A 25,530-nucleotide genomic window follows, 5' to 3' on the forward strand; every position below is an offset into this window, starting at 1 on the left:
AACATGATACTGCTCACTCTCTCCACTTCCGATCCCTCTGTGAGGATTGGTTCCTGTTCCCTCATCCTACCCTTTCTGAAGTCCATAATCAGCACTTTGATCTTACTGAGGTTGAGTGCAAGGTTGTTGCTGCGACTCCACTCAACTAACTGGTATATCTTGCTCCTGTACACCCTCTTGAATTCATCTGAGATTCTGCCAACAATGTTGTATCATCAGCAAATTTATAGATGGCATTTGAGCTATACCTGGCCATACAGTCATCAATACAGAGAGAGAAGAGCAGTGGGCTACGCACAAATCCCTGAGGCATGCCAGTGTTGATACTCCGCGAGGAGGAAATATTATTACCAATCTGCACAGATTGTGATCTTCTGATTAGGAAGCTGAGGATCCAATTGCAGAGGGAGGTACGGAGGCCCAGGTTCTGTAGCTTATCGATCAGGACTGTAGGAACGATGGTGTCGGAGCTATAGTCAACAAATAGCACCCTGACATAGGTTTTTTCACTGTCCAGGTGATCTAAGGCCATGTGAAGAGCCATTGAGATTGTGCTTGCCATAGACCTATGCGTATCACAAACAGCAGAGGTCGCAATTGAGTCCTGTGGAACAACACTGGTTGCCGAGCTCTCATCAGAATAATACCTCTCCATTACTGCCCTTTGCCTTCTAAGGATAGGCTGCTTTTTAATCCAATTTACTGGATAAGCCTACCATGAGGGACCTTGTTGAAAACTTCATTAAGGTTCATGTATATTAATCTACTGCTCTTACCCTAGTCAATCATGTTTGTCATCTCCTCAAAAATCTCAAATGACTTTGTAAGGTGTGATCTCCCTTGCACAAACCCACACTGACTACCCCAAATGTACCCCAAATGCTTTTCCATTTCTCAGTAGATCCCATTCCTCAAAATCTTCTCCAATAATTTCTCTGTTAATGACATAAGGCTACAAATTTCTGGTTTGGCTCCTTGCCCTTTTTAACCAGAGGAAGGGCACTGTCTGGATTCCAGGCCTCTAAGACCTTATTTGTGTTTAATCAGAAAACAAAGATCTCCGTCAAGGCCCTAACAATTTCCTCTCTGGCAATAACCTAGAATAGATCCCATCAGGTCCTGGGACCTATCCACCTTAATGCTCTTCGAGAGACCAGACCCTCTCTTCTCCTTGATATCAACATGGTCTAGAATATCAGCTCCCCCTCCCTGATCTCGTTATTCTCATGTCCTCCTTGGTGACCAACAAAGTGAAGTACCTTGCCCAGTTCCTCTGGTTCTAGACATGAATTCCCTCCTTTTCCCTTGAGTGGTCCTACCCTGTCCCTGGTTACCATCTTGCTTTTAATGTAAATGTACTAGAGACATGAACTGGAGATAGATAAGCCAACAATTAAAATTAATGAACTAAATTAAGATTGATTCAACAAACCTCATCCACACCTTATTGATCTACATGGAACTCAGGACTCCCAGTCTGTACACAGAGTGCTGAGAACAGCCATTTTAAAGGTTGAGATCAAACCCTGTGCCAATACTTTAAACTCAGTTCCAAGTTCCAGATAGTGACCTTATAAGTGGTAGTGTATGAAAAGAATGCAAAAGCCTCAAGCTGCAGAGAGCATTGATTTAGAATCTAGTCTCAGACAAAGAAAGATCTCTTGACAAATGTCTGTAATAAATTTAAACGTGACTGAAAGGTAGAGTATCTAAGAACCTTCTGAGAAATCTGTAGTTACTTGACACTGAGGCAGCTTTCTGCAGCCCTTCCGTAATGGGAAACACGGAGGAATTTTCCTGGCTGTAAGTTTCTTCACAAACAGATTGCCACTGGAATTGTCAAGTTCTCTCAGTTGAGACTAGGGATCATTCAGATGTAAGTATTCTGCATTAGGAGAAACTCGTTTTAACAATGTTTGCTAGTACCACATACTGATTTCAGTTTTGGCTACCAATCAATATTTTTGAATACATTTAATTAACAGTTCATTATTGCCTTGATTAGCAATTGACTTTCAGGTGAAGGAGAAGGAGGCAGCAACAGCACTAGTTTAACATTCCTCATGATTTCACCCAACTGATTACCGGTAGTTTTTTTTACCCAAACTGAGGACTGTGTTCAGTGGCATTAATTGGCAGTCCTGAACAGCCAATTTATTACTTTACAGCAACATGAAAAGTTATACTATCTAAATGCTATAAAGCACAAGACTGCTCTTTTAGACTATAATTTCTTCCCCCCCACCCCACAAAAAAAAAAAAGATCTTGATTTCATTTGGGCTCAACAGAATTGGACTTCAAAGCAAATGGTATTCCAAGAAAACTGGTTACATATTAACAATTTAATTTGCTAAGAGAATAGTAGAAAGATCATAAAACTAACCTTTGAACTGTTCCATTCTGTGCCAAAAATCTAACAGTTACAGTCAACATGGAAAGTGAGAACAAGATCACATGGCATGGTGTTTTAGCATATTCTCTGTATAAGTTGTGTGGTAATAATTTAAAAACGAATAAAGCCATTTGAAACTTAAACTATATTGATTTAAGAACTTCAGTAGTTCTTGTAACTTGACTTTTGCTTATAGTTGAATCATCTTAATTTGCTAGATATTAAAATGTTTTGCAGTGATACTATGAAAAATATTGGTGGACGATGAGTTGTTATCAGATTACTAAAGTTTGATTTTATTGCAAGCAGATGCCGCCCAGTACCTTGTTCAACTGGCTTTCATTCAACTGAGAAGCAAGTCAGCGAGTACTGGAAGGAGTTCTGATCAGGAGATGGATATTCTTGCCATTCAGCAACAAAAACATATGCAGACTTCTAGAAAGAGACCTGATGTATCCATCAGCACAGGAAACAAATGCCAATATTCCCTTGAACATAGGGCAGACCAGTGATCAAGACTTGGATTTTACTTCCCCACGAGACTCACAAGCAGAAACTTCACTGACATTTTACTATCTTTAAGGCCCAGTGTATCGACACAATAACTGGTTCATCTCTGACTCCACTTTAGCGTGACCATAAAAATACTAAAGACACTGGTAATAGGAATTGTCCTAAAGAAACCATAAGGTCCATTGAGCTGCTTAATAGATAACAATTAATTTAAACATTATTTCCTGCTATAATTCAATGAGATTCAATGATTCCTGCATGGTAAATCTAGATGTAATTCAGCACTTAATAACACCCATTATAAACCTTTTCTTCATGTCTTTTCTTAGAATATGCAATCATGCTAATGGTTGCAAGCATTAGCAGATCAGCCATTAGGAAATTAAAGTTTCAATGACTCTGGCACCATGATAATTCTATATATAGGCTTTAAAGAAATAGCTCCAGGTTACTATTAGATTAAGATTGTTCTTGATTATTTTTGTATCCTCAATTGATAATGTATGGTATTGCAGCACCTTAATTAAGTAATTAACAAACTTATATAGCATCATTTAGGAAAAAAATGCAACTATACCAGGATTTAAATGTGCTGGTCTTCTGCCAAATTTTAATATGATTGGTTGCTAAGACGATGGCGAGCTCCTCTCAAACTAAATTGCCCAAATCCCATCTCCTGCCAAGTCTCACTCACCCATGACCTCTGTGCCTGAAGATTTTAAAATTCACAGCCTTGCTCTGAATCTGCTCACCATGTCTGTAATCTCCTCCAACTGTCAGATCCTCTTCCACTTTTGGTTAACACTTGCTTCTCGATATCAAGGCGCTAAACTCTCAAGATTCCTGCCTCAAACTCCATTCCTATAAAGGTGATCCAAGGTCTGTGACCAAGCATTTCATTTTTCACCCAAGTACCGTATTTCTTTTTGCACCTGTGTCAATTTTTTAAAATTCAATAGTACCCCAATGAAGCACCTTGGAATGTTTTACTGAGTAAAAGGAATTATATGATTTGTATTCTTCCTGTTGTTTTGAGAACAGTTTCATCAGGCTCTAAGTTTCAGGCCAACTCCTTGTCATTTTGAGGTGCAATCAATGGGTTTAAAAAACATTCTTAGTTTTCCATGGTCCTTTTCTTGATTTTCTACACTGGGATTTCCTCAGGAGCATATAAAATAGGTAGTGGTGTTCATTTTAACTTGATATATATAACTTGACATACCAAGACCAATCAGTACGCTGAGTCTGTGCCAGTTCCCAGAGCAAACAACAATCCCATTCCCCAACCCATTTCCTAGTAACCTCCCTCATAGGACCATTAACTGTACCCTGATCCTCCTAACACCTATCCACACTATGGGCAAGTTACACATGCCCAGTTAACTTCTCAACCAGTATAAATTTGGAATATAGGAGGAAACCCACAGGGTCAAGGTGGGAAATGTACATGGATAGCTAGGGATCAAAATTTAACTCAGGCCCTATATCTAAGAAATTTGGGCCTCAAATCTAAGAAACAATGTGCTAGCATTGGAAGGGACCTGAGAAGGTTTACGAAAATGATCCTGAGAATGAAAGGGTTAATGCTTGAAGAGTATTTGATGGCTCTGGGCCTGTACTCACAGAAGAATAAGGTAGCGATTTCACTGAAACATATCAAATATTGAAAGACCTAGATCAGGGGTTCCCAACCTGGGGTCCACAGGCCCCTTGCTTAATGCTATTGTTCCATGGCATAAAAAAGGTTGGGAACTTTTAGCCTAGATAGAGGGGACGTTTCCAATAGTGGAAGATTCCAATGCCAGTGAATACACCTCAGAACAGAAGGATGTCCTTTTGGAACAGAGATGTGGAGGAAGTTCTTCAGCTATAGGATGGTGAATTCATTGCCACAGAGGGCTGTGGAAGCCAAGTCATTGGGTATATTTAAAGAGGAGGTTGATGGGTTCTTGATTAGTCAGGGTGTCAAAGGTTACAGGGAGAAGGCAGGAGAATAGGGTTGAGAGAAAATAAAACAGCCACAATCAAACGGTGGTGCAGATTTGAAGGGTCAAATGTCCTAATTCTGTTCCTATGTCTTATGGTTTAATGGTGCCGGGGGTGTGAAGCTGCAGTACTGAACCAACAAGCCCTGTTTTACTTCATTATCATTCAAGCATTCTAGTTACATCCACCTGATATTTTAGCAAATTCACTTCCCTGTGTCTTGACTCTCTTTCATAAACATTACTGAACGCACCCTTGATCTCTTTAACCATGTCCATATCTCCCTTCTCTCTGCAAAGTAGCTGTTCACAATTGTCTGAATTTCACTCCAAATGATAAACAGTACTATTAACTTCTGCAAGAGCGATATGTTTCTCGCCCATGCTCCAAAATGGTCAATAATTTTTCGCAACTTTCTTTCATTTCCCAATTCAGCTAGTTCCACTCACATCCAAAGTAATTACTTCTCTTGTGACCTATCATCATTGCATTGAATCCATTAGTTTCTATCACTGACCTCTTGTCTTCTTTCTTTTTCTGCCTTCAGTCCATCTAATAAGCGACTAAGGTCAGCCACTTATTTCAATAGAGAGTCATGAGAAAAGGCGATGTTGCCAAAAGACTCATAAATTGAAATGAATTCTGGAGATTCAATGCAGCAACCAAGTGAGCAGAGGGAAAGTAAAATCAGTATTTTAGCTTCAGTCCCCTCTTTCAGTAAGACGCGGTCATCACAGATCTATAAAGTAATCAGAGGGCTAAGCAGAGCACTTATTTTGGATTATTTCAATTTAACAAATCGAAACAAGCAAGGGAGATAAGTTTAAATTAGGATCAACTATCTGGACTAACTCGTCAGCTGGCAATGAATGCCAAACCTCCGCACAGAGTCGACTGTACTTCCTTAGAAGGTTAGCGTCATTCAATGTCTGCAGTGAGATGCTGAAGATGTTCTATAGGTCAGTTGTTGAGAGCGCCCTCTTCTTTGTGGTGGCGTGTTGGGGAGGAAGCATTAAGAAGAAGGACGGCTCACGTCTTAATAAGCTGATAAGGAAGGCGGGCTCTGTCGTGGGCAAAGTACTGGAGAGTTTAACATCGGTAGCTGAGCGAAGGGCGCTGAGTAGGCTACGGTCAATTATGGAAAACCCTGAACATCCTCTACATAGCACCATCCAGAGACAGAGAAGCAGTTTCAGCGACAGGTTACTGTCGATGCAATGCTCCTCAGACAGGATGAAGAGGTCAATACTCCCCAATGCCATTAGGCTTTACAATTCAACTGCCAGGACTTAAGAACTTTTTTTAAAGCTATTATTAATGCTTTTTGAGTTAGTGATTTAGATGCATATCATATTATTACTGAGTTAAGTATTGTATGTAATGAGTTTTTGCTACAACAAGTGTATGGGACATTGGAAAAAATGTTGAATTTCCCCATGGGGATGAATAAAGTATCTATCTATCTATCTATCTATCTATCTATCTATATGTTCAAGAGGCAACTGAACTGGGTCCTGCCTGGAGCAGAGAATCACAACAGATTTATCATCACTGACATATATTGTGCAATCTGCTGTTTTTGGCAGCAGTGCAGTGTAAGACATAAAAATTACTTAAAGTCATAATAAATAAATAAATAAATATTGTGAAAGCGGAGTAGTGAGGTGGCGATCATGGAATGTTCAGAATCTGAAGGTGGAGGGGCAGAATCTGCTCCTAAAACATTGAATGTGGGTCTTCAGGCTCCTGTACCTCTGCTCCATATGGATGATATTGAAAGCAAATGCCTTCATGGTTCATGGAATCTCCTGCACCCAGGGCATGGCCTTTTCTCACTGTTACCATCAGGTAGGAGGTACAGACGCCTGAAGACTCACACTCAGCGATTCATGAACAGCTTCTTCCCCTCTGCCATCCGATTCCTAAATGGACATCGAACCCATGAACACTACCTCACTTTTTTATATTATTTCTGTTAGTTGCACAATTTTTAATCTGTAATATATGTGTACTGTACAGTAATTGACTTACTTATTATTATTTTATTTTTGCTTCTTTTTCTTTCACCACTGGCTGAATTTCTCATTGTGAAATGCCGGCCGTTCTATCTGCCGAGGGAATTCACCATCGTGCTTGTGGCAGCTGTTTACGTAGCTCCCAGTGCAAATGCTGAGGCTAATGCTAACGAAGCACTGGGAGGCCTACGTGAAGCCATCAGTGAGCTACTGACTACACATCCTGACAGCTTTGTGGTGATTGCTGGGGACTTTAACCACACCAGCTTAAAGACTCTGTTCCCCAAATTCCTGCAATATGTGGATTTCAAAACCAGGGGAGACAACACTGGACTTGGTTTATACCAACACCCCACAGGCATACAAAGCAGCCCCCCGCCCCCATCTTGGCCACTCTGACCACATATCTGTCATGTTAACACCAGCATATAAACTCTGTGTGACAGCAGAGAAAAGACAGATAAGGGTCTGGCCAAAAGGAGCAGCCTCAGCACTACAAGACTGTTTTCTGCACAGAGACGGGGACATATTCAAAACAGCAGCCTCCTATGATGACCATACAGACATTGAGGAGTATGTGGAGGCAGTAATCAGCTACATAGCCAAATGCATGGAGGTTGTCACTGTGATGAAAACCTTCACCGCACGTGGTTATAAAAAGCCAACAGAGGTGCGTTCACTACTGAAGGCCCATGACACAGCCTACAGATTGGGGGACAGGAGTACACTTCACTCAGCCAGGTCTGCGCTTTCACTAGGGATCAGGAAAGCGAAAAGGGCCTATGCGGGCAAAATACATGGTCACTTCTGTGACACAGGTGATACCAGACGGATGTGGCAGGGAATTAAAGCTCTGACAGACTACAAGATCAGGCAGAAAACTGATGACAGCAACGCCTCTCTTCCTAACAGGCTTAACAAATTCTTTGCACGCTTCGAATCATCAAACACTACAACAAGTGGGAGAGCCAGTCCCTTCTTACCATCTGACCAGCCGGCTCCAATCATTGATTCAGAGCAAACACGGAGGACCCTTGCCAGGGTTAACCCACGAAAAGCGGGAGGTCCCGACAACATCCCTGGACGTGTGCTCAAGGAATGTGCTGATGTATTAGCAGATGTCCTGACAGACATTTACAACATCTCCCTTAGTCAAGCCATTGTCCCCAGATGGTTCAAAACCTCCACAATCATCCCTTTAGCAAAGAAATCAGTTGTAGCCTGTCTGAATGATTACCGTCCCGTTGCCCTGATCCTCATAGTGATGAAATGTTTTGAATGGCTTGTCAAGCCTCATACCATAGCCAGCCTCCCCTCATCGCTGGATCCTCTACAATTTGCTTATCGTCCAAATCGCTCTACGGAGGATGCAATATCCACCACACTGCACACAGTTCTCTCTCACTTGGACAACAAAAACACTTATGCCAGAATCCTGCACATTAATTTCAGTTCAGCGTTCAATACCATCATCCCGCAGAGACTAGTGGAGAAACTGTCGCTCCTTGGCCTTAACACTGCCATGTGTTGCTGGATTCTGGATTTCTTGACAGAGAGACCACAGTCAGTCTGCGTTGGCAGGAACATCTCTGACTCCATCACACTGAGCACTGGATCCCCACAAGGCTGTGTGCTTAGCCCATTGCTGTTTACACTGCTAACACATGACTGTGCAGCCAGATTCAAGGGGAACCTGATCATTAAATTTGCTGATGATACCACAGTGGTGGGGCTCATCAGCAAAAATGATGAAACAATGTACAGGGAGGAGGTCAAACACCTAGAGAGCTGGTGCAGTGACAACAACTTGATGCCTAATGTCACCAAAACCAAGGAGATGATCGTCGATTTCAGACGGTCTCAGCCTGAGCACACACCCCTGAGCATCAGCGGCTCCACAGTGGAGAGAGTGGAAAACATCAAGTTCCTTGGGGTGCAGATCTCGGACAATCTCACCTGGTCCAGGAACACCACTGGGATTGTGAAACGAGCCCAGCAGAGATTGCACTTTCTGAGGAAGCTTAAACAAGCATCACTCCCCACTAACATCTTAACTACATTCTACAGAGGCGTGGTTGAGTGTGTGCTGACCTTTTGCATCACAACCTGGTACTCCAGCTGCAGTGCTGCCGACAAAAAAGCCTTGTAGAGGGTGGTTAGGGGAGCGGAGAAGGTTATTGGGGTCTCCCTACCTTCTGTCCAAGACCTCTTTCAGAGTTGATGCCTCCAGAAGACACGGTACATCTTTAAAGACCCCTCACACCCTCTCCATGAACTGTTTGTTCTTCTGCCATCAGGTAAACATTACAGGAGCATCAAAACTAAAACCACAAGGCTACTAAACAGCTTCCTCCCACAGGCAGTCAGACTGCTAAATAGCTGCTCTACCTGACTCTGCTCTGGACACTTATAACTTGTTTTTAACTGACATGTGGCCATTGTGTTTTACTATTTATTGTTATGTTTATTATTTAGTGTTGCGGTTGTTATGTTATGATTGCACTGCTCCTGGGAAACGCTGTCTCATTCTGCCCTGCAGAGCTGATATATGGTTAGAAAGACAATAACGTTTTTGAATCTGAATCTGAATCTTCTATATTATGTATTGCATTGAACTGCTGCTGCTAAGTTAAAAAATGTTGTGACACTTGCCGATTATAATAAACCTGATTATGATTCTGAATCACCAGAGATGGGTCAAAATGAAATGTCTGAACCAGTGATGCCTTTAATGCCTGTCAAGGAGATGGACTATGGAGCGGTGAGATCTGTGGTGCTGGGTGGGTTGGAGGAGCAGTACTGAGTGTGGGTTGGAACAAATTATATTTTCTTTGTGCTTGTAAACTGATCAATGATGAAAAGCCTCTGCAACCTGCTATTTCTCTTTTGATGGGCCAGTTTTGAACTTTTGATTTTCACTTACCAATAGAAATGTTCTCCAATTTTGTTTACTGAATTTGGTTTAATTATTTCTAACATGTTTTTGCCTCTCAAAAGGGAATCAAATCATTTCATGTGTAAGTGACAGGTCGGGGTGAATAAAATGAGTCATTTGGGGGAAAGGAAAAGATAATTAATAATGTTACTTCACTGATTGATGCAGGGGTCAATCCCATTATGTTCCCTGCTCTGATCCATCCCCTTTCAGTAGAATTATTGCTCTCAAGGGAAACATTCAGTAGTATTCAATAATGATTTGATATTGTCAGTGTTATGCTCAAGCTCTTGATTTGATGGTTTCAGATAATTTTGAAAGATGCATGCCGTCCTTTTGTTAGTGTACCTCCAAAACAAACCTTCAATATACAGTTAAATATAATGGGATTACAAAAGGTTTAGCAAATTACTGAAATAGTCTTCCAATAAGTTGAAGGGATGCTTGTTTCCCAATGAAGGCTCGGTTACTTTCCTCAGCTGCATCTCCTGAACCTGTCATCCCCGGGACTAGGAACAAGGGCTTCAGACGTAAGAGCACAAACCCCACCCCTTCTGAACCCCTCCAAGTCACACATCAACATAGCTTCAAAATAAATTGCCACTTCTTCATCAGTATGTCAACAAAAACAAAAACTTCTATAGATGCACCGTGGAGAATATTCTGACAGGCTGCATCACTGTCTGGTGCGGGGGGAACTACTGCACAGGACCAAAAGAAGCTGCAGAGGGTTGTAAATTTAGTCGGCTCTATCTTGGGTACTAGCCTACAAAGAACCCAGGACATTTTCAGGGAGCGGTGTCTCGGAAAGGCAGCGTCCATTATTAAGGACCTCCAGCACCCAGGGTATGCCCTTTTCTCACCGTTACCATCAAGCAGGAGGTACAGAAGCCTGAAGGCACACACTCAGCGATTCAGGATCAGCTTCTTCCCCTCCGCCATCTGATTCCTAAATGGAGATTGAACCCATGAACACTACCTCAGTTTTTAAATATATATTATTTCTGTTTTTACACTATTTTAAATTTATTCATTCTACATCTAATGCAATCCATTCATTTATTTATTTCTTCTTCTTCTTCTAGATTACGTACTGCATTGAACTGCTGCCGCTAGGTTAACAAATTGCATGTCACATGCCGGTGATAATAAACCTGATTCTGATCAGCGTTGACTGTTAACACTGGCATTTCCTGCCAACAGCATTATGGGAAAACTTTCATCAGTAGGGCAGCAATAGTTCAAGAAGGCAACTCACCACTGCTTTCTCAAGAGCAATTAGGGATGTGTAACGAATACCAGATTTGCCTGCAACAATCAATCCCAAACAAAGAATAAAGAAAGAAACACACGTCTTGTTTTTTTTTTGCCATCTATTTCCAAAGAATTCTCTTTCTGAATAACCTCCTGCAATTTAAGAATATGCTTACCTGAGTATCAACTGCTTCAATCTCATTTCCTACAGTCACCTTATAACTTGCAGCAACTTTTAATTTTACTTACCTCTCTGCTGTTCCTATCCACGTCAAGGCCTGGTTGCCATGGTCATCCTGCAATGCGGAGTGGATAACGACAGACAACTCAGCCTTAGGCAGATCTGTGGCCCCATCCATGAATGCCAGATGGTGTCTTGACAAAGACCTTTGAACTATATTTAATTATCTCTGATAATCAAATATATTTAAAAACGGTCCAAGTAATTTTTGTAAGACATAAAATGTAATAAATATTTAAAACTACCGGAGATGAATTAAAACGAGAAAGTGTAAAAAAAAAGCAGATGGCTCTCCTGCACTTGGCTTTTTAATTAAGTTTGCCAGCCCCATGCAAATGAACGGAGTAATGCCACATGTGTCAATCATCTGTGGTGTAAAGCTGAGGGGGAAGTGTGAAGTCTATTCCGCCTTAGCTCAGGATGCTTGTGCTCTGTCCCTGCACGCAGTGACGGGTTCAATGGTGGGGCACAAAGGTCAATGAGCTGTCACCTGACCTCCTGCCTGTGTCCCACAGTCATGATGCAATACCTGGCTGAAACTCCCACTTTGGGCTCATTTCCCCAACTTGCTGGTGTAATTCTTCCGCTATAGGATGGCTTATAGTTACTGCTATCGGTATAGCTTCTCCATCCTCTTTATCTTTTCCCTCTCCATTATGAAATACTTAGAAAACAACATTCAATCTGCAGTCCTGACTTTTTTGCAGCAATTTTAGTTTGCCATCATTATATTATTGTATACGCTCAGTGGCCACTTTATTAGGTACACCTACTAGTTAATAAAAGTATCTAATCAGCCAATCACGTGGCAGCAGCTCGATGCATAAAAGCATGCAGACACGGTCAAGAGGTTTAGTTGTTGTTCAGACCAAATATCAGAATGGTTAAAGTCAAGTCAAAGTATGTTTATTATCAAAGTATGTATACTTAATACAAACTTGACATTTGTCTTCTTACTGGCAGCTACAAAGAAATCCAACAGAACCCACTAAAATGAAAGAAGACGGTCAAACACCCAACGTGCAGAGAACAAAAAATAAAACTGTGCAAACAATAAAAGTAAGCGAAGAGCATTCGGAACCAAGTCCACAAAAGTGAGTTCACGCTGTGATTGACGGTTGCATGTCACGGCCACAGTCCGGCCGGTGCAGAGACGAGTAAAACTCAGGGAGTCACGGGTTGCATTTCAATGCGGCAGGGGAAGAAATGTGATCTACGTGACTTTGACCATGGAATTATAGTCGGTGCCAGACAGGGTGGCTTGAGTATCTCAGAAAATGCTGGTCTCCTGGGATTTTCACACATAACAGTCTCTAGAGTTTACAGAGTATGGTGTTGAAAACAAGAAAGAAAACATCCGCTGAGTGGCAGTTCTGTGGGCACAATCACCTTGTCAACGGGAGAGGTCAGAGAATAATGGCCTGACTGGTTCCAGCTGACAGGAAGGCAACAGTAACTCAAATAACAATGCATTGTAATCGTGGTGTACAGAAGGGCATCTCTGAACACACAATATGTTGAATGTTGAAGTGAAGCTAATAAAGTAGCTACTGAGGGAATATTATATATTGATCTGGACAGTGTATCCCTGCTGTCATACAATTACCTTCAATAATTACGTGAGTTCTCATCTATGAATTCTCATAGTTACCTTGTTTTATTCTGGATAGTCTGTTTCCAATGCTGAAGATTAATTGTGCTTAACTACTGAATCCACAATTAACCCATTGAAAAAAAAACTACGGCTTTATATTTAAATGAAAAGGCATATGAATTTGACTAAGGCGACTAACTGGTAAGGTTCAAGGCAACAGGAATAGGACTCCAGTTCCCACATAAGAACTGAAGAAGATGACATTTAGTTATAGTTAGACGGTGGCCTCTTCCCGCAACTCAAGCCATACTGGGAAGCTGGCTGGGCGGAGTTATAAACTGAACCACAGCAAGGATTTAAAATGACGGACACGGGTCCCTCAAAAAATCGCTGCAGACGAGACTGTACCGAGTATGCAAGACCAAATTACTTCATTTAGAACCTTTTGTGACCTCAGAAAGAATGACCTTTGGTGGTAACAGTATATTTGACCCCTAGACCGAAGCAAATGCATGATGAAATGCGACGTTTCAGAAATCGCTCAAAAGGTCACATCGGAGCTTTCTTTGCAAACGGTAAAATCACCAGTGAACTTTCAATTACTGATAATGATAATGCTAACTTTAATGATTATTTCTGAAAATATTATTAAACTACACATACCTCAAAAGACTGAATATTTACAAAGCCGACGTAAAACAAATTAAAGTTCCTACTTTAAATTTCACTGTGAAGCTACCCAGCGAGCATTTCCAATGCTCTGCAGAGCTATTTAGCGCCATCACGTGGGACAATTAAGTATTGCAACTGCACAGTCATGCCTTTCAGTGAAGATGGGTTTAGGTTTTTTTAAAGACACTCTTGGATGCATGTTAGCAATTGGACATACTGAAATAGCAAATGAATGAAAATATGCAGATTCTGGAAGTCTGAAATTAAATTGAGGATACTAGAAATACTCAACAAGTCAGATTGTGGAAAGCAAAACTGGTTTAATCTAAATGACCTGTTGGGTGTTCTCTAAATGAGCTTTCATCAGAGCTGTGGAATGTTGGAGATAAGTTCAAGAGGAAAGATAAAGGGAGGAGGAAGAAAAGGTCAAAAGGGAAGGTTTGGACAAGGGTGGAAAGTCAGAGAAATTAAATAGTATGAGGGTTGACAGTTAAGAAAATGTTCTGAAATTGCATGTACATTGTCCACTTTGGTAGGAAGAGGACCTTGACAAGGAGCAAGGAATTGGAAAGTTTCCCTTTTTATCTCTGATGATGGGATTTTGCAGTTTCTCTTGGAGAGAATCAGAAATAATATTTCAGGTCAAGACTGCATCACCAATACACATTGTCACAAAGCAACAAGAAAAATAATAAAGGTAGACTAGATGCAGTCTTGTGCCTGTTCCAAAATTCAATAAAATCTTGTCTGATGTTTTGCCCCAGAGACAGTTTCTGCATTAATCCATCTCCCTTGATTCCCTTAATATCTAAATATCCATCAATGCCTGTGCAAATAAATTCAACAATTGTGCTTCCACAAGCCTCTGTGGTACAGAGTTCCAAAGATTTACAACCCTCTTGGTGATGAGATTTCTTCACTTCTCTGTACCAGTTGACAGATTCTTTATTTTGAGGCTACAACACCTGGTTCTACCAGTGGAACCATCATTTCTGCATCTGCTCTGTTGAGCCCCTGAAGAATTTGTATATTTCAGTGAGATCACTTCTCATTCCTCGAAACACAAGAGGAAACAGATTGCTTAATCTCTCCTCATACGACAAACATGTCATTCAAGCACTCAATAATTAATTTTGCTGATTTCCTGTCACAAATATATTCTTCCTTAGGGACAGAGATACAACATTCCAGATGTAGATCCACCATATTTCAGCCGAGTGTCTGGAGCACTCCACTGCTCACACTCTCTCTACCTGGTCCTCATTACTGTCAAAGCCTTTGGAAATGACTTTAAATGTCTCCATTCTGAGGTGATGCTCACTTTTGCTACCGGACCATCAGCTTTTGCTCCGGATAGGGATGACTGAGACATAGCTTCTTCATTGACATCACAGCGACTCCCAAAACTTTCTTAATAAAAGGCAGTAGTCCACTCCCATGAGCCACTAATAAGCTTCTGGCCATTCCTTTGAAGGGGTTGGAGATACGCTGAGGATCCCTGAAGAATGCTTGGAGAACTGTAGCCAAGGCAGCTAGTCTGCCAAATACAGGTATATATTTACTTCTTTCTCTTGCGAACTTTCCAACTAAATTTATTATTATTACAACTCAGTGAGTTTTGCAGCCTCTCAAGTGGGCCGTGCAATTCGGTTGCAACAACTTGAAGTAAACAGACCAGTGGTGAGGTTAAAGTATCTGAAACTGGGTTTTGAGTCTGACAAGATTGAAGTCTGGCACACAAGTCTAGTTGCTCAGTGCCAAGTTTTGACTAATTGTGAAGATGCAGGTAATTTTCTTCATGCTGTTTTATTTTCTGCCCAAGTATTTGTAGAATTAATCCAGGCAATCCCTTACCATCAGGCTAGATGAGATTAGGCTGCCACACTAGATTTGTGACTTCTGTAGTTAAAGATGCCAAAATGGGAACTGGGAACTCTTCCATAGATGGTGAAGAGGGAGGAAGGTGGGTACTTTGTCATGCAGTCTGCTCCTTCCATCACTCTGTTTGCCTGGCAATACCTTCTCATAACAGACCTTGGAATAGTTTTCACAATCTGGTGTTGTAGAAATCTCGTGCAAGCAATGTGGCCCATCCAATGTAAGCAATGGGATGTAACCCAGGTTTCAACATTGGGGACAGAACACTAACTGGTTTGTTTGTCTTTTTAGTGAATTTGTGAAATCAATTGCTTTTTTCAGGTGCCTGCTGGAAGTAATCCAGGTCTCCAAAGTATAAAGCATGGCAGTGATCACAACTGCTCATGACATCAGGTCTTAAGTCTTGACATTTTAATATCTTTCCCTCCAGCAACCAAAGGCTGCACTGTGCTAACATACTCAGGTGGTAGTGAATTTCATCAGCATTCTCTGCCTCCCCTCACAACACCCACTCGACATGGACTAGCTCCTTCAATCAATACTTTCAGATTCCTTTAAAATCTATTGTCAAATCTGAGGTTCAAAGTTCAGAGTAAGTTTATTATCAAAGTACATACATGTCACCATATACAACCCTGAGATTCATTTTCTTACAGGCATTTACAGTAAACACAAAGAAACACAGCAGACTCAATGAAAGCCTGCACACAACGAGATGGACAAACCTTCCATCATCTGCAGAAGACATTAAACTGTGCAAATACAAAAATAAAAAATTATAATAGATAAATAAACAATGTATCGATAACATGAGATGAAGAGTCCTTGAAAGCTAGTCCATAGGTTGTGGGAACAATTCACTGATAGGGTGAGTGAAGTTGAGTGAAGTTATCCCCTCTGGTTCCAGCACTTGATGGTTGAGCAGTAATAACTGTTTCTGAACCTGATGCAGGGAGTCCTGAGCTTCCTGTACCTTCTTCCTGATGACAGCAGCAAGAAAAGAGCATGGCCTGGATGGTGAAGGTCCTTGTAATGGATGCTGCTTTCCTGCGACTGTGCTCCATATAGATGTGCACAGTGGTGGGGAGGGCTTTACCTATGATAGACGGGGCTGTATCCACGAAAGGCTTTTCCATTTAAGGGCAAACTTGAAGGCAACTTGAGGGAGTGAAGCTCTTGGCTATCCAAGAGCCTTCTGACTCTGCATTCACCAGCTGGCAAAGTAGAAAAGATTTAACTTGTCATTTTATCTGACTTGATGAATCTTTATCCCCACCCCAAAACACTACATTTTTCTACCTTGTCATCTTAAACTTCCCACGTTTGAGAGAGCTATTTAGTCTTATTTGTGGGCTTTTCCATTCAAGAGTATTGGTGTTTCCACACCAGACTGTGATGCAACCAGTCAGTATACTCTCCACTGCACCTATACAGGTGTGTCGAACTTTTAGATGACGTGCTGAATCTTCGCAAACTCCTAAGAAAGTAGAGGTGCTGTCATGACTTCTTTGTAATGGCACTTACGTGCTGGGCCATGGCCTGATCCTCTGATATGATAAAACAGAGCAATTTGAAGTTGCTCCACCTCTGATGAGGACTAGCTCATGGACCACCTGTAGTCAGTGATCAGGTCCTTGGTCTTGCCGACGTTGAGTGGCACCACTCAGCCAGATTTTCAATCTCCCACCTGTGTGTTTCATTATCACCATTGATTCGGCCAGCAATGGTGACGTTGTCAGCAAATTTAATTATGGCATTGGTGCTGTGCTTATTCTTACAGGCATAAGTGTAAAGCAAGGAGAGTAGGGAGCTAAGCACACAGCCTTGATGATGCCGACTGTGCAGGAGATATTGTTGCTAATCCGAGGAAATCGAGGATCCAGCGGCATAAGGAGGCATAGAGGCCAAGGTCTTGAAGGTTATTCATTAGCTTTGAGGGGGTGATTGTATTGAATGTCAAGTTGCAGTCAACGAAGAGCATCCTGGTCTCTGCAATTTCACTGTCCAGATGCTCTGGGGTTGAGTGAACAGCCAATGAAATGGCATCTGCTGTGGACCTGTTGTGACAGTAGGCAAATTGGAGTGGATCTAATTCGCTTCTCAGTCAGGAGTTGATATGTTTCATCACCAACCTCACAAAGCATTAATACGGTGGATGTAAGTCCTACTGGACAAGAGTCACTGAGGCAAGTTAGCACGCTCTTCTTAGGCACTGGTATAATTGCAGCCTGCTTGAAGCAGATGGGTACCTCAGACTGCCCAAGCAAGAGGTCAAAGATATCAGTGAACACTCCAGCCTGTTGATCAGCACAGGTCTTTAGTACTTGGCCATGCATCCCACCTGGGCCGGATGCTTTCCTTGGGTTCACCCTCCTGAAGGATGCTCTCATGTTGACCTCAGAGACTGAAATTATAGGGTCATCGGGGGGCTGTGGGAGTTCATGAAGGTGCTTCTGTGATTTGATGGTCAAACCAAGTATAAAAGACATTGAGCTCATCTGGGAGCGAAATCTTGTTGTCACCAGTGGTGCTTGGTTTCAGTTTTTTAGGACGTGATAATACTCAAGCCCTGCACAGCCGTTGAGCATCCTTCAGTAATTCGAGTTTGGTCCAGCATTGCCATTTTTCATGAGCGATGGCTTTCTGGAGGTCATACCAGGACCTCCTGTACTTTCCTTGGTTGTCAGTCCTGAGTGCCACTGATCTGGCCCTCAGCAGACTGCGGATCACTTAATTCGTCCAGGGTTTCTGAATGGGAAAGACTGAATGATTTTGTGGGGATACACCCATCTATGACTGTTTTTATAAACTGTGGCATATTTGTTCAGATGCTCTGATAAGTCCTTGAACACAGGCCAGCCCACTGACTTGAAGCAATTCCGTAGCCACTCCTTTGCCTCCTGCAAATACCTCTTTGTTGTATTACCTTCACAGGCTTGCTCTTTAGCCTCTGCTTGTATGCAGGTGGAGGAGGACAGCCAGATGACTGGATTTTCCAAAATACAATCCATGGATTGAACAATAGGCATTCCTAATGGTAGTGTAACATTGGTCGAATGTGTTGTACCCCTTGTACTGTAGATGATATGTTGATGATAAATAGGTAGAGAATTGTTCGAACAAACCTGTTGCAAGTCCCAAACAACGACTGGAAAGATATCGCGGTAGGTTGTCTCGTTTGCTAATTGCTACACTCAGTACCCCTATTGCTTGGATCACGGAGAAGAACTCTCTTGGTAAGTAAAACAGTTGGCAGTTAATCACCAGATGTTCCAGGTTGAGGGAACAAGAGTGCGGTAAGGCTGCTAAGTTCAAGCACCACAAAGAGTTTATCACGAAACACAGATGCCCCGCTTGTTGCCTCCTCCGAATCAGCAGTCCAGTCCATCCAGTGTATCGATGACTCCTCGGGTCTTATTGACATAACTAGTGTGACTTGCGTGAGTCACATCTCCATGAAACACAGAACACTGCAATTCCTCATATACAGAAATCTCTAAGGTCCTCAAGCTTTCTTCTCCAGCGACTGTACATTTGCGAACAAAATATTGGGTCGAGGAAATTTCATACCCTGATGTTTTTAGTCTGGCTTGAATCCTCCCCTCCTTCCTTTCTACTGACCATTGCAATGTACTTTTGTCTGCTTAACAGGCCATGCCCGCATGCTTGAGAGTTAATTCTGCCGTCCTTTAGAAGATCATAAAATTACTAGTTCGTTCAGATGTTTCAAAAGTACGTTACTTAAAGGGAATTTACAGGCTGCAGATTGCAGTGAGAGTAGTTCGGAAGAAGTATATTTATAAGTTTTATAAGCTGCCCGCTATGTGTTTCCGTGTTTCACCAGTGCCGTGTTTCTGCCTCTTGAGAAAGAAATATTCATTTTGACTAAATACTTAATTTCAACTCAGGTTAACTTAATTTAAATAAATTTACTGAGAAAGCTTTTTTGTGTGTTATTTTATGTGGAAAAAAGGTCTTGTTTAAAACATAGTGACAGATGTAATTGACATTTAACTTCAAAAGCATGTCAGTACATTGTGTGTTAAAGTCATGATGAGTTTTTGAGTGTCAGTTGATACGCTGAGAAGGATCAGTATCCAATGAAATATCGCTGGCTTCCCATCACGAAGATGTCGGGTGTTCTAGTTTTTGGAGAGAAGTTCATAGATCAGGACATAAAAGAAGCTCACTTGGTCCCTCGAGCTTGTTTTGCCTTTTAAGGTTGATCTGACTGCAATTCATTCTGCATTCCTGTCCACCCACTGTAACCATTCACCCTTTGATCATCAAGACTCTCCCTCTGCCTTAAAAATATTCAAAGACTTTTTTTCTACTGTCCTTCGAGGAAAAAGAGTCTGAAGGCTCATAACCTTCTGACAAAAAGAATCCTCAATTCTCTCTTATCTGTGTAACCACTTATTTTAAAACAGTGGCCACTTGTTCTAGACGATCCCGCTGGAGAGAAATATTAAGAGGAAGTTAGATATGGCCCTTGTGGCTAAAGGGATCAGGGGGTATGGAGAGAAAGCAGGTACAGGGTTCTAAGTTGGATGATCAGCCATGATCATACTGAATGGCAGTGCAGGCTCGAAGGGCCAAATGGCCTACTCCTGCACCTATTTTCTATGTTTCTATCCTCTCCACATCTAGCCTATTAATACCAAGAATTTTATATATTTCAATCGTCACCTCTTGTCCTTCTAACCACTAGTGGATACAAACCCAACCTATTCCAAGGATTAGTCAAGAACCTAGCAAATCCACCAGTAAATTTATAAGTGAAGTTATAATTACAGCATAGGTTTCCACATGACAATATAACACAGCACAAAAATGAAATCTGAAATAATTAATGTAGTCATAGAAAGTTAGAATTTAGGTCCTTTTTCTAGGCTTATTAACTTCAAATTAATTAAATTCTATTTCATTACTTCTTTTTACATTCAGTTAATATATTACTTTATACATACTTAGTTTCTTATTTTGGAATCTGATTATTTTACCTTGGCGTGACTGTCATATGAAAAAATAAGGTATAAAACCAACAAATTGCAGATGCTGGAAATCCTCAATTACTTCCAGAACTGTCCGTAGCATTTTTTGTTTGTGCTTCAGAATTGGTGCAAACAAATAAGTCAGTCTCACCTTTCTTAAGAATATGAGAAATAAGAGGAGTTGGTTATTTGACCCCTCTTACCTGCTCCATCATGGTCAACCTTTTACCTCAGTGGCATTTTCCTGCACTAACCAATTCCCTTATTATCTAACAATTTACTGCTCCTGGTCTTCTGTATACTGAGTGACTGCACCTCTACAATACATCTTGAGTATAGAATTTCAGCGGCACGCTCTGAGTGAAGAACTCATCTCTGCCGTGAAAGGTCAACTCTGTAGTTCTATATATCCCAGCAGGGTAACCATCAATTCTGTGGCTCCCCTGCATGCCCCTTAAGAATTTTGTACTCTTATAAACTCTGAAATGTACAAGCCTAATCAGACACAGGACAAACCTACCATCCCGGGAATCAATGAAATAATTCAATGAATGATAGCAGTAATTTGGGCTCTGCAGATGACGTGACTGAGTACCAGGCCTTTAGCCACAATAGGGTGACGAAATGCGCCTGGCTGCTTGCTGTGGGCTGGGTTCTGCTGCAGATGACAGATGAGGACCTACACGCACAAGACCACAAAAGCATTCTGGAGGAACTTATTAGAGCAGATAGCATCGATGGAGAAAAATAGATAGTCAACTTTTCAGGTCTTGAAGTGTCAACTGTCCATTTTCCTTCACAGATGCTGCCTGACTCACTGAGCTCCTCCGGTGTTTAGTGTGTTGCTCTAGGTTCCAGCATCTGAAGTTTCTTGTGTCCCCGTGAGGTGCTGAAAATATGGGGAAGCTTGCCTTCAGTGACAAGGGGCACAGTAGCACCCACCCTCAACTTAGTACAGAGGTTGGAGCCCGATCACCTCAGTGTGACGTTTACTGTCATCTCAGTGCATGCCTGTCGAACCAACCTTATCTGATGGCTAACATGAGATCAACCCCGGCCGTACAAGTATCTAACGTCTGATGCCCAACAGCCATCACTCCATGTTAGCCATGACCTTATACAAGCTTAGACAGTTGTTGATTAAAGTGTGTAAAGAATTATGTTGTGCAGCAGAAACACTGTTTTAAATGCCAAATGTTGGCTCCAATGGACTTCACATTACAATAAGGCTTCTGTATATGCATGCCTTGCTTGCTTGTAAGGGTTGCACACTGAAATCATGAGTCATACTACCATCAGTGTGTAGCACATTGCCCAGTGAGCACACCTGGGTGTGCTTTGGTAATTCAAACAGAGCTTTCATACATCACTGTTACCAGCCAGTGTTCCAAGGATTCATAGCCCTTGGCCAAACATGAGCTCAATGCTGAAGGTGCAGAATCTTTTTTGATTTAGGTGTAGGACTGATTCGTTTTGCTCATCTACAAAGTACCGTGCAAGGGAATGATAAAGCTTTCTAAGGAAGAGCGAATTGATATAGTCGTCACTCATTGAATATGGAGCCTTATTGGGTTAGCTGACAGTTGACAGTCAAATATCTCCTTCTTCACGTTGGAACATGCCAGACATAGAAGTTAAGATAGCTATGGGAAATGATAGAAGGCACCCTGCTGTGCACAAACTTGAAATCAACTTACCAGATTCTCTCGTGCGACCCTTGACCTCTTTACTCCATGGTCCTGAGCCTATGGCATTGAATGCTTGCACTTGCACCCTGTATTCAGTCCACTCTTCGAGATCTTCGATAGTAAATTCCCGCTCAATTCGGTCATGGATAATGTGTGTGAGTGTGGATCCATTTCCATCTGACTTCCCGTATTTTATTTTGTATCCAACTGATTCCTGATTACCATTGTACTCGGATTCCGGCAGTGGCTGGGGAAAAAGTAGAGAGAAATTTTGAGTGCATCTTTCATATCCCTTAATTTTTTCGAGTTTTTGTTGGCCCTTTTGTATATGCCTAACTTAAAGACACAAAACTAAATGAGATTTCTCACAGACCTTTCACCAAGTGATTGCAACCTTTGTGTTGATGCTCCGAGTACTAATTACAAGAAAAGTTCAGAAGGCTCTCATATTTCGCAGTATATTAAAACAATCTGACATAGACTGCAAGAGATTGGAAATTGAGCAAATTTAAAAGCGTAAGGTGTAAATTATTTAATTGACACCACCAGCATTTATTTATTTTTGACTAATTATACTTGGATTTGTACATAACCACATTCTCTGTACAATCACTGGTAAGAATCCTCGTCATTTTCCAGGTTGGTGCACACCACCTTACCATTTGCTTTCTTTTGTTGATTAGATTAACGGTTTGTGGTTGCTTTAATCTTCTTTCCAGAGTACAAATTTAAGATTCACAAAATTAAAGCTGCAGCGAGCTCGGTATGTGAAAAGCTTCAAAATGAAGATTTAAAACTTTCCAAGCCAGTTGTGAATAGAGGGGCATGCCGGATTTCCGTTAATCCACACAAGAATTAACTTTGATCTTGATTAAGACAAGAGTCAGAAGACAGGTCATTGTATTTTCGTTCTGCTCGCATGACCACTTATTTTTTGTGTGGTGAAACCATTCTATGGCACAAATAGTGTCATTCAGCTAATTGTCAGATGAAGCCCCAAATGTTCAGAGCACGTTTTGTACCCAAAACCTACTTTTTTCCAATCAAACACATTTTATACACAATAAAAAAGATATTTACATTCTTATATTCATATACAATGTGATACATGGTGTTCAATTACATTTTTTAAAATCAATGGCCTTGTTGCCACTCAAGTAGCCCCTTGGGCTGGTACACTGCTATAATAGACATCCTTGATCAGTGCTGGCAATGTCAAGTAGATACCAGATACACCACTTAGCATTATCACACCAAGTGCAGATCTGTATAGCTCTCTTATTAACCTGTGGTGATGGGAGTATTTTCACTGAAAAAATATTTGGTCAATGAGAGTGCATACATCATTGATGTTCAGCCAATGAGAGTACAGTACATAATTTGAACCTTGGCCAAACAGCTAACAGTACATGAGCATTCAGAAATGCAAAAATCTGTTTTACGGAATGTTAGTACAATTCTGGCTAATTTAATTGGAGGCCGAACAATTGGAAGAAATTTTACTCTCAGTCAGCACTTCACGAAACCTCTTATTATTTTTGATTTGCACAATAAATCTGTGTCAAGTGAAGCAGAAAATTATAATAGAAGCTTAATTACAGAATCTTCAGTATTGATCAAAGTGCCTCCCATTAACCTCAGTGATGCTATCAGGAGAGGAGGCTGGTTGAAAGCATGTGATCTCTATGAAGAACTGGGGGAATATTTAAAAGGGATCTTATGGACAAGTTTTCCACACAGGGTAGAGGAAGGTACAATTACAATGCTTACAATACAGCTGGGCAGTGACGTGGATAAATGGAATTAATGTAGATAAGCACTGTCAGCATGGGCAAGTTGGGCTGACTGGCCTACTTCCAACTCTATGAACCTCCCATGAATCAATACAATAGTTTGACAACCAGGAAAATGCAATATGAAAATAGAGGGCTGAAGGTAACCAAAAAAAGATACAAGTTATTTACACTGAACTGGTAAATGTTGCTCAACTAATGAGAATGCAGGAAGAAAAGTTTTTGTTTTACTCTGGGTTCACTTGTTTCAGTTTTGTGAAAAAGCTCCTGCTGTGACATTCGTCTGAAAAAAAGTCAGAAAAGGATGATGTGGGAAACAAGACAGAGGTATTGAAAATGAGCATTACTTTTGTGTGTCAGGAGATGAACACGGACAAAGCTGAAACAACAGTGACTCCAGTTGAAGAAAACCTGGAATTTTGATGAAAGGCATCACAAACACCAAGGAGGTGTGGAGCTATTTTCTGAAAGTGACCCAGAGGAGGAGAGAGAGAGTCCTAAGTGATGAAATGCATGTCTGAAGGCCTCTTCTGCTACAAAGAAATGTTCTGAGAGAGGAAAAGCAACTTAAAGCCTTGATCTCTTTTTCTGAAAGGAAGAGTCACAATGAGGTTTATCTTCCTAGTCGATGAACCACAGTTTGATTTATCCTCTAGTTGTAGCCTCGATTGCTTTGTTTCTGAAAGCTAATTTTATGTGATAACAAGGTCAGTTTAACTTGTATTGCTAGTTGACTCATTGTATGTTCACTGCTTAATAAATAATGCTGTAATATCCTGTGTTTATCCTGAATGTAGCCCTCATTACCACTTATAGGTAGAAAATATTGTCAACAATGATTTCCATTGGCATAATGACTCATTAAGAGCTCTGTCAAACAGCGCTCTTGTTTCCCGAAATGAACCCTGAATGCTAAGTGACGTATCAGTTTACTTGCAAAGGTAATGCATGCAAAGTGTTGGAGGAACTCAGCAAGTCAGGCAGCACCTGTGGAGGGAATAAATAGTTGACGTTTCAGACCGAGACCATTCAACAAGGAAGGGGGAAGAGACAACAATAAGGATGTGAGGGAAGGGGAAGGGGCACGAGCTGGCAGGTGACAGATGAGACCAGGTGAGGGGGAAGGTGGGTGAGTGGGGGAAGGAGGCTGGGAGGAGATAGGAGGAAGGGGTAAGGGGCGGAAGGAGATGAAATCTAATAGGAAGGGACAATGGAAATTGGAAGAAAGGGAAGGAGGAGCAGAACCAGAGGGAGAAGATGGGCAGGTGGATAGGAGAATGGCCGAGGGTGTAACCAGAATAGAGAATGGTAAAAAAGAAAAGGAGGCTGGGAGGAGACATTACCGGACGTCAGAAAAAGCATTGCAAAGGTACAGAGGCTCGTGTAGGTTTCTCCTTTTCTATAGATGGAAAAAGGATGTTGAAGTAGAGAGTGGAACACGGGGGGAGGTGCAATCACTGAAATAAGTTTCACATTGTTCTTCAGTACAAGATCTCATAAATTTTACAAGCATTTAAACATGATAAATTTAAAAGTTATCATTTAAAAATGATAAATTGATAGTTAATCTTGGA

The 25,530-nt window shown here is 41.3% G+C and overlaps 1 protein-coding gene and 1 long non-coding RNA gene across 5 annotated transcripts in view; one reads left to right on the top strand and one right to left on the bottom strand.

The window, feature by feature from the left end:
* LOC140714669 (protein sidekick-2-like) overlaps positions 1-25,530 on the bottom strand; it is a 919,455-nt gene that overhangs the window by 217,566 nt on the left and 676,359 nt on the right. For all 4 annotated transcript variants that reach the window (XM_073026119.1, XM_073026118.1, XM_073026117.1 and 1 more), the window contains one exon: positions 22,173-22,410. In XM_073026119.1, coding sequence (XP_072882220.1) covers positions 22,173-22,410 — 238 coding nt within the window. The remainder of the gene's footprint in view (positions 1-22,172; positions 22,411-25,530) is intronic.
* Positions 13,293-25,521, top strand: LOC140714670 (uncharacterized). The gene is made up of 3 exons (XR_012095967.1): positions 13,293-13,506; positions 15,078-15,153; positions 24,317-25,521. It is a non-coding gene; the product is annotated as an uncharacterized lncRNA (long non-coding RNA).

The sequence above is a fragment of the Hemitrygon akajei genome, chromosome 22 (genome assembly GCF_048418815.1).
Source record: "Hemitrygon akajei chromosome 22, sHemAka1.3, whole genome shotgun sequence".
Lineage (NCBI taxonomy): Eukaryota > Metazoa > Chordata > Chondrichthyes > Myliobatiformes > Dasyatidae > Hemitrygon > Hemitrygon akajei.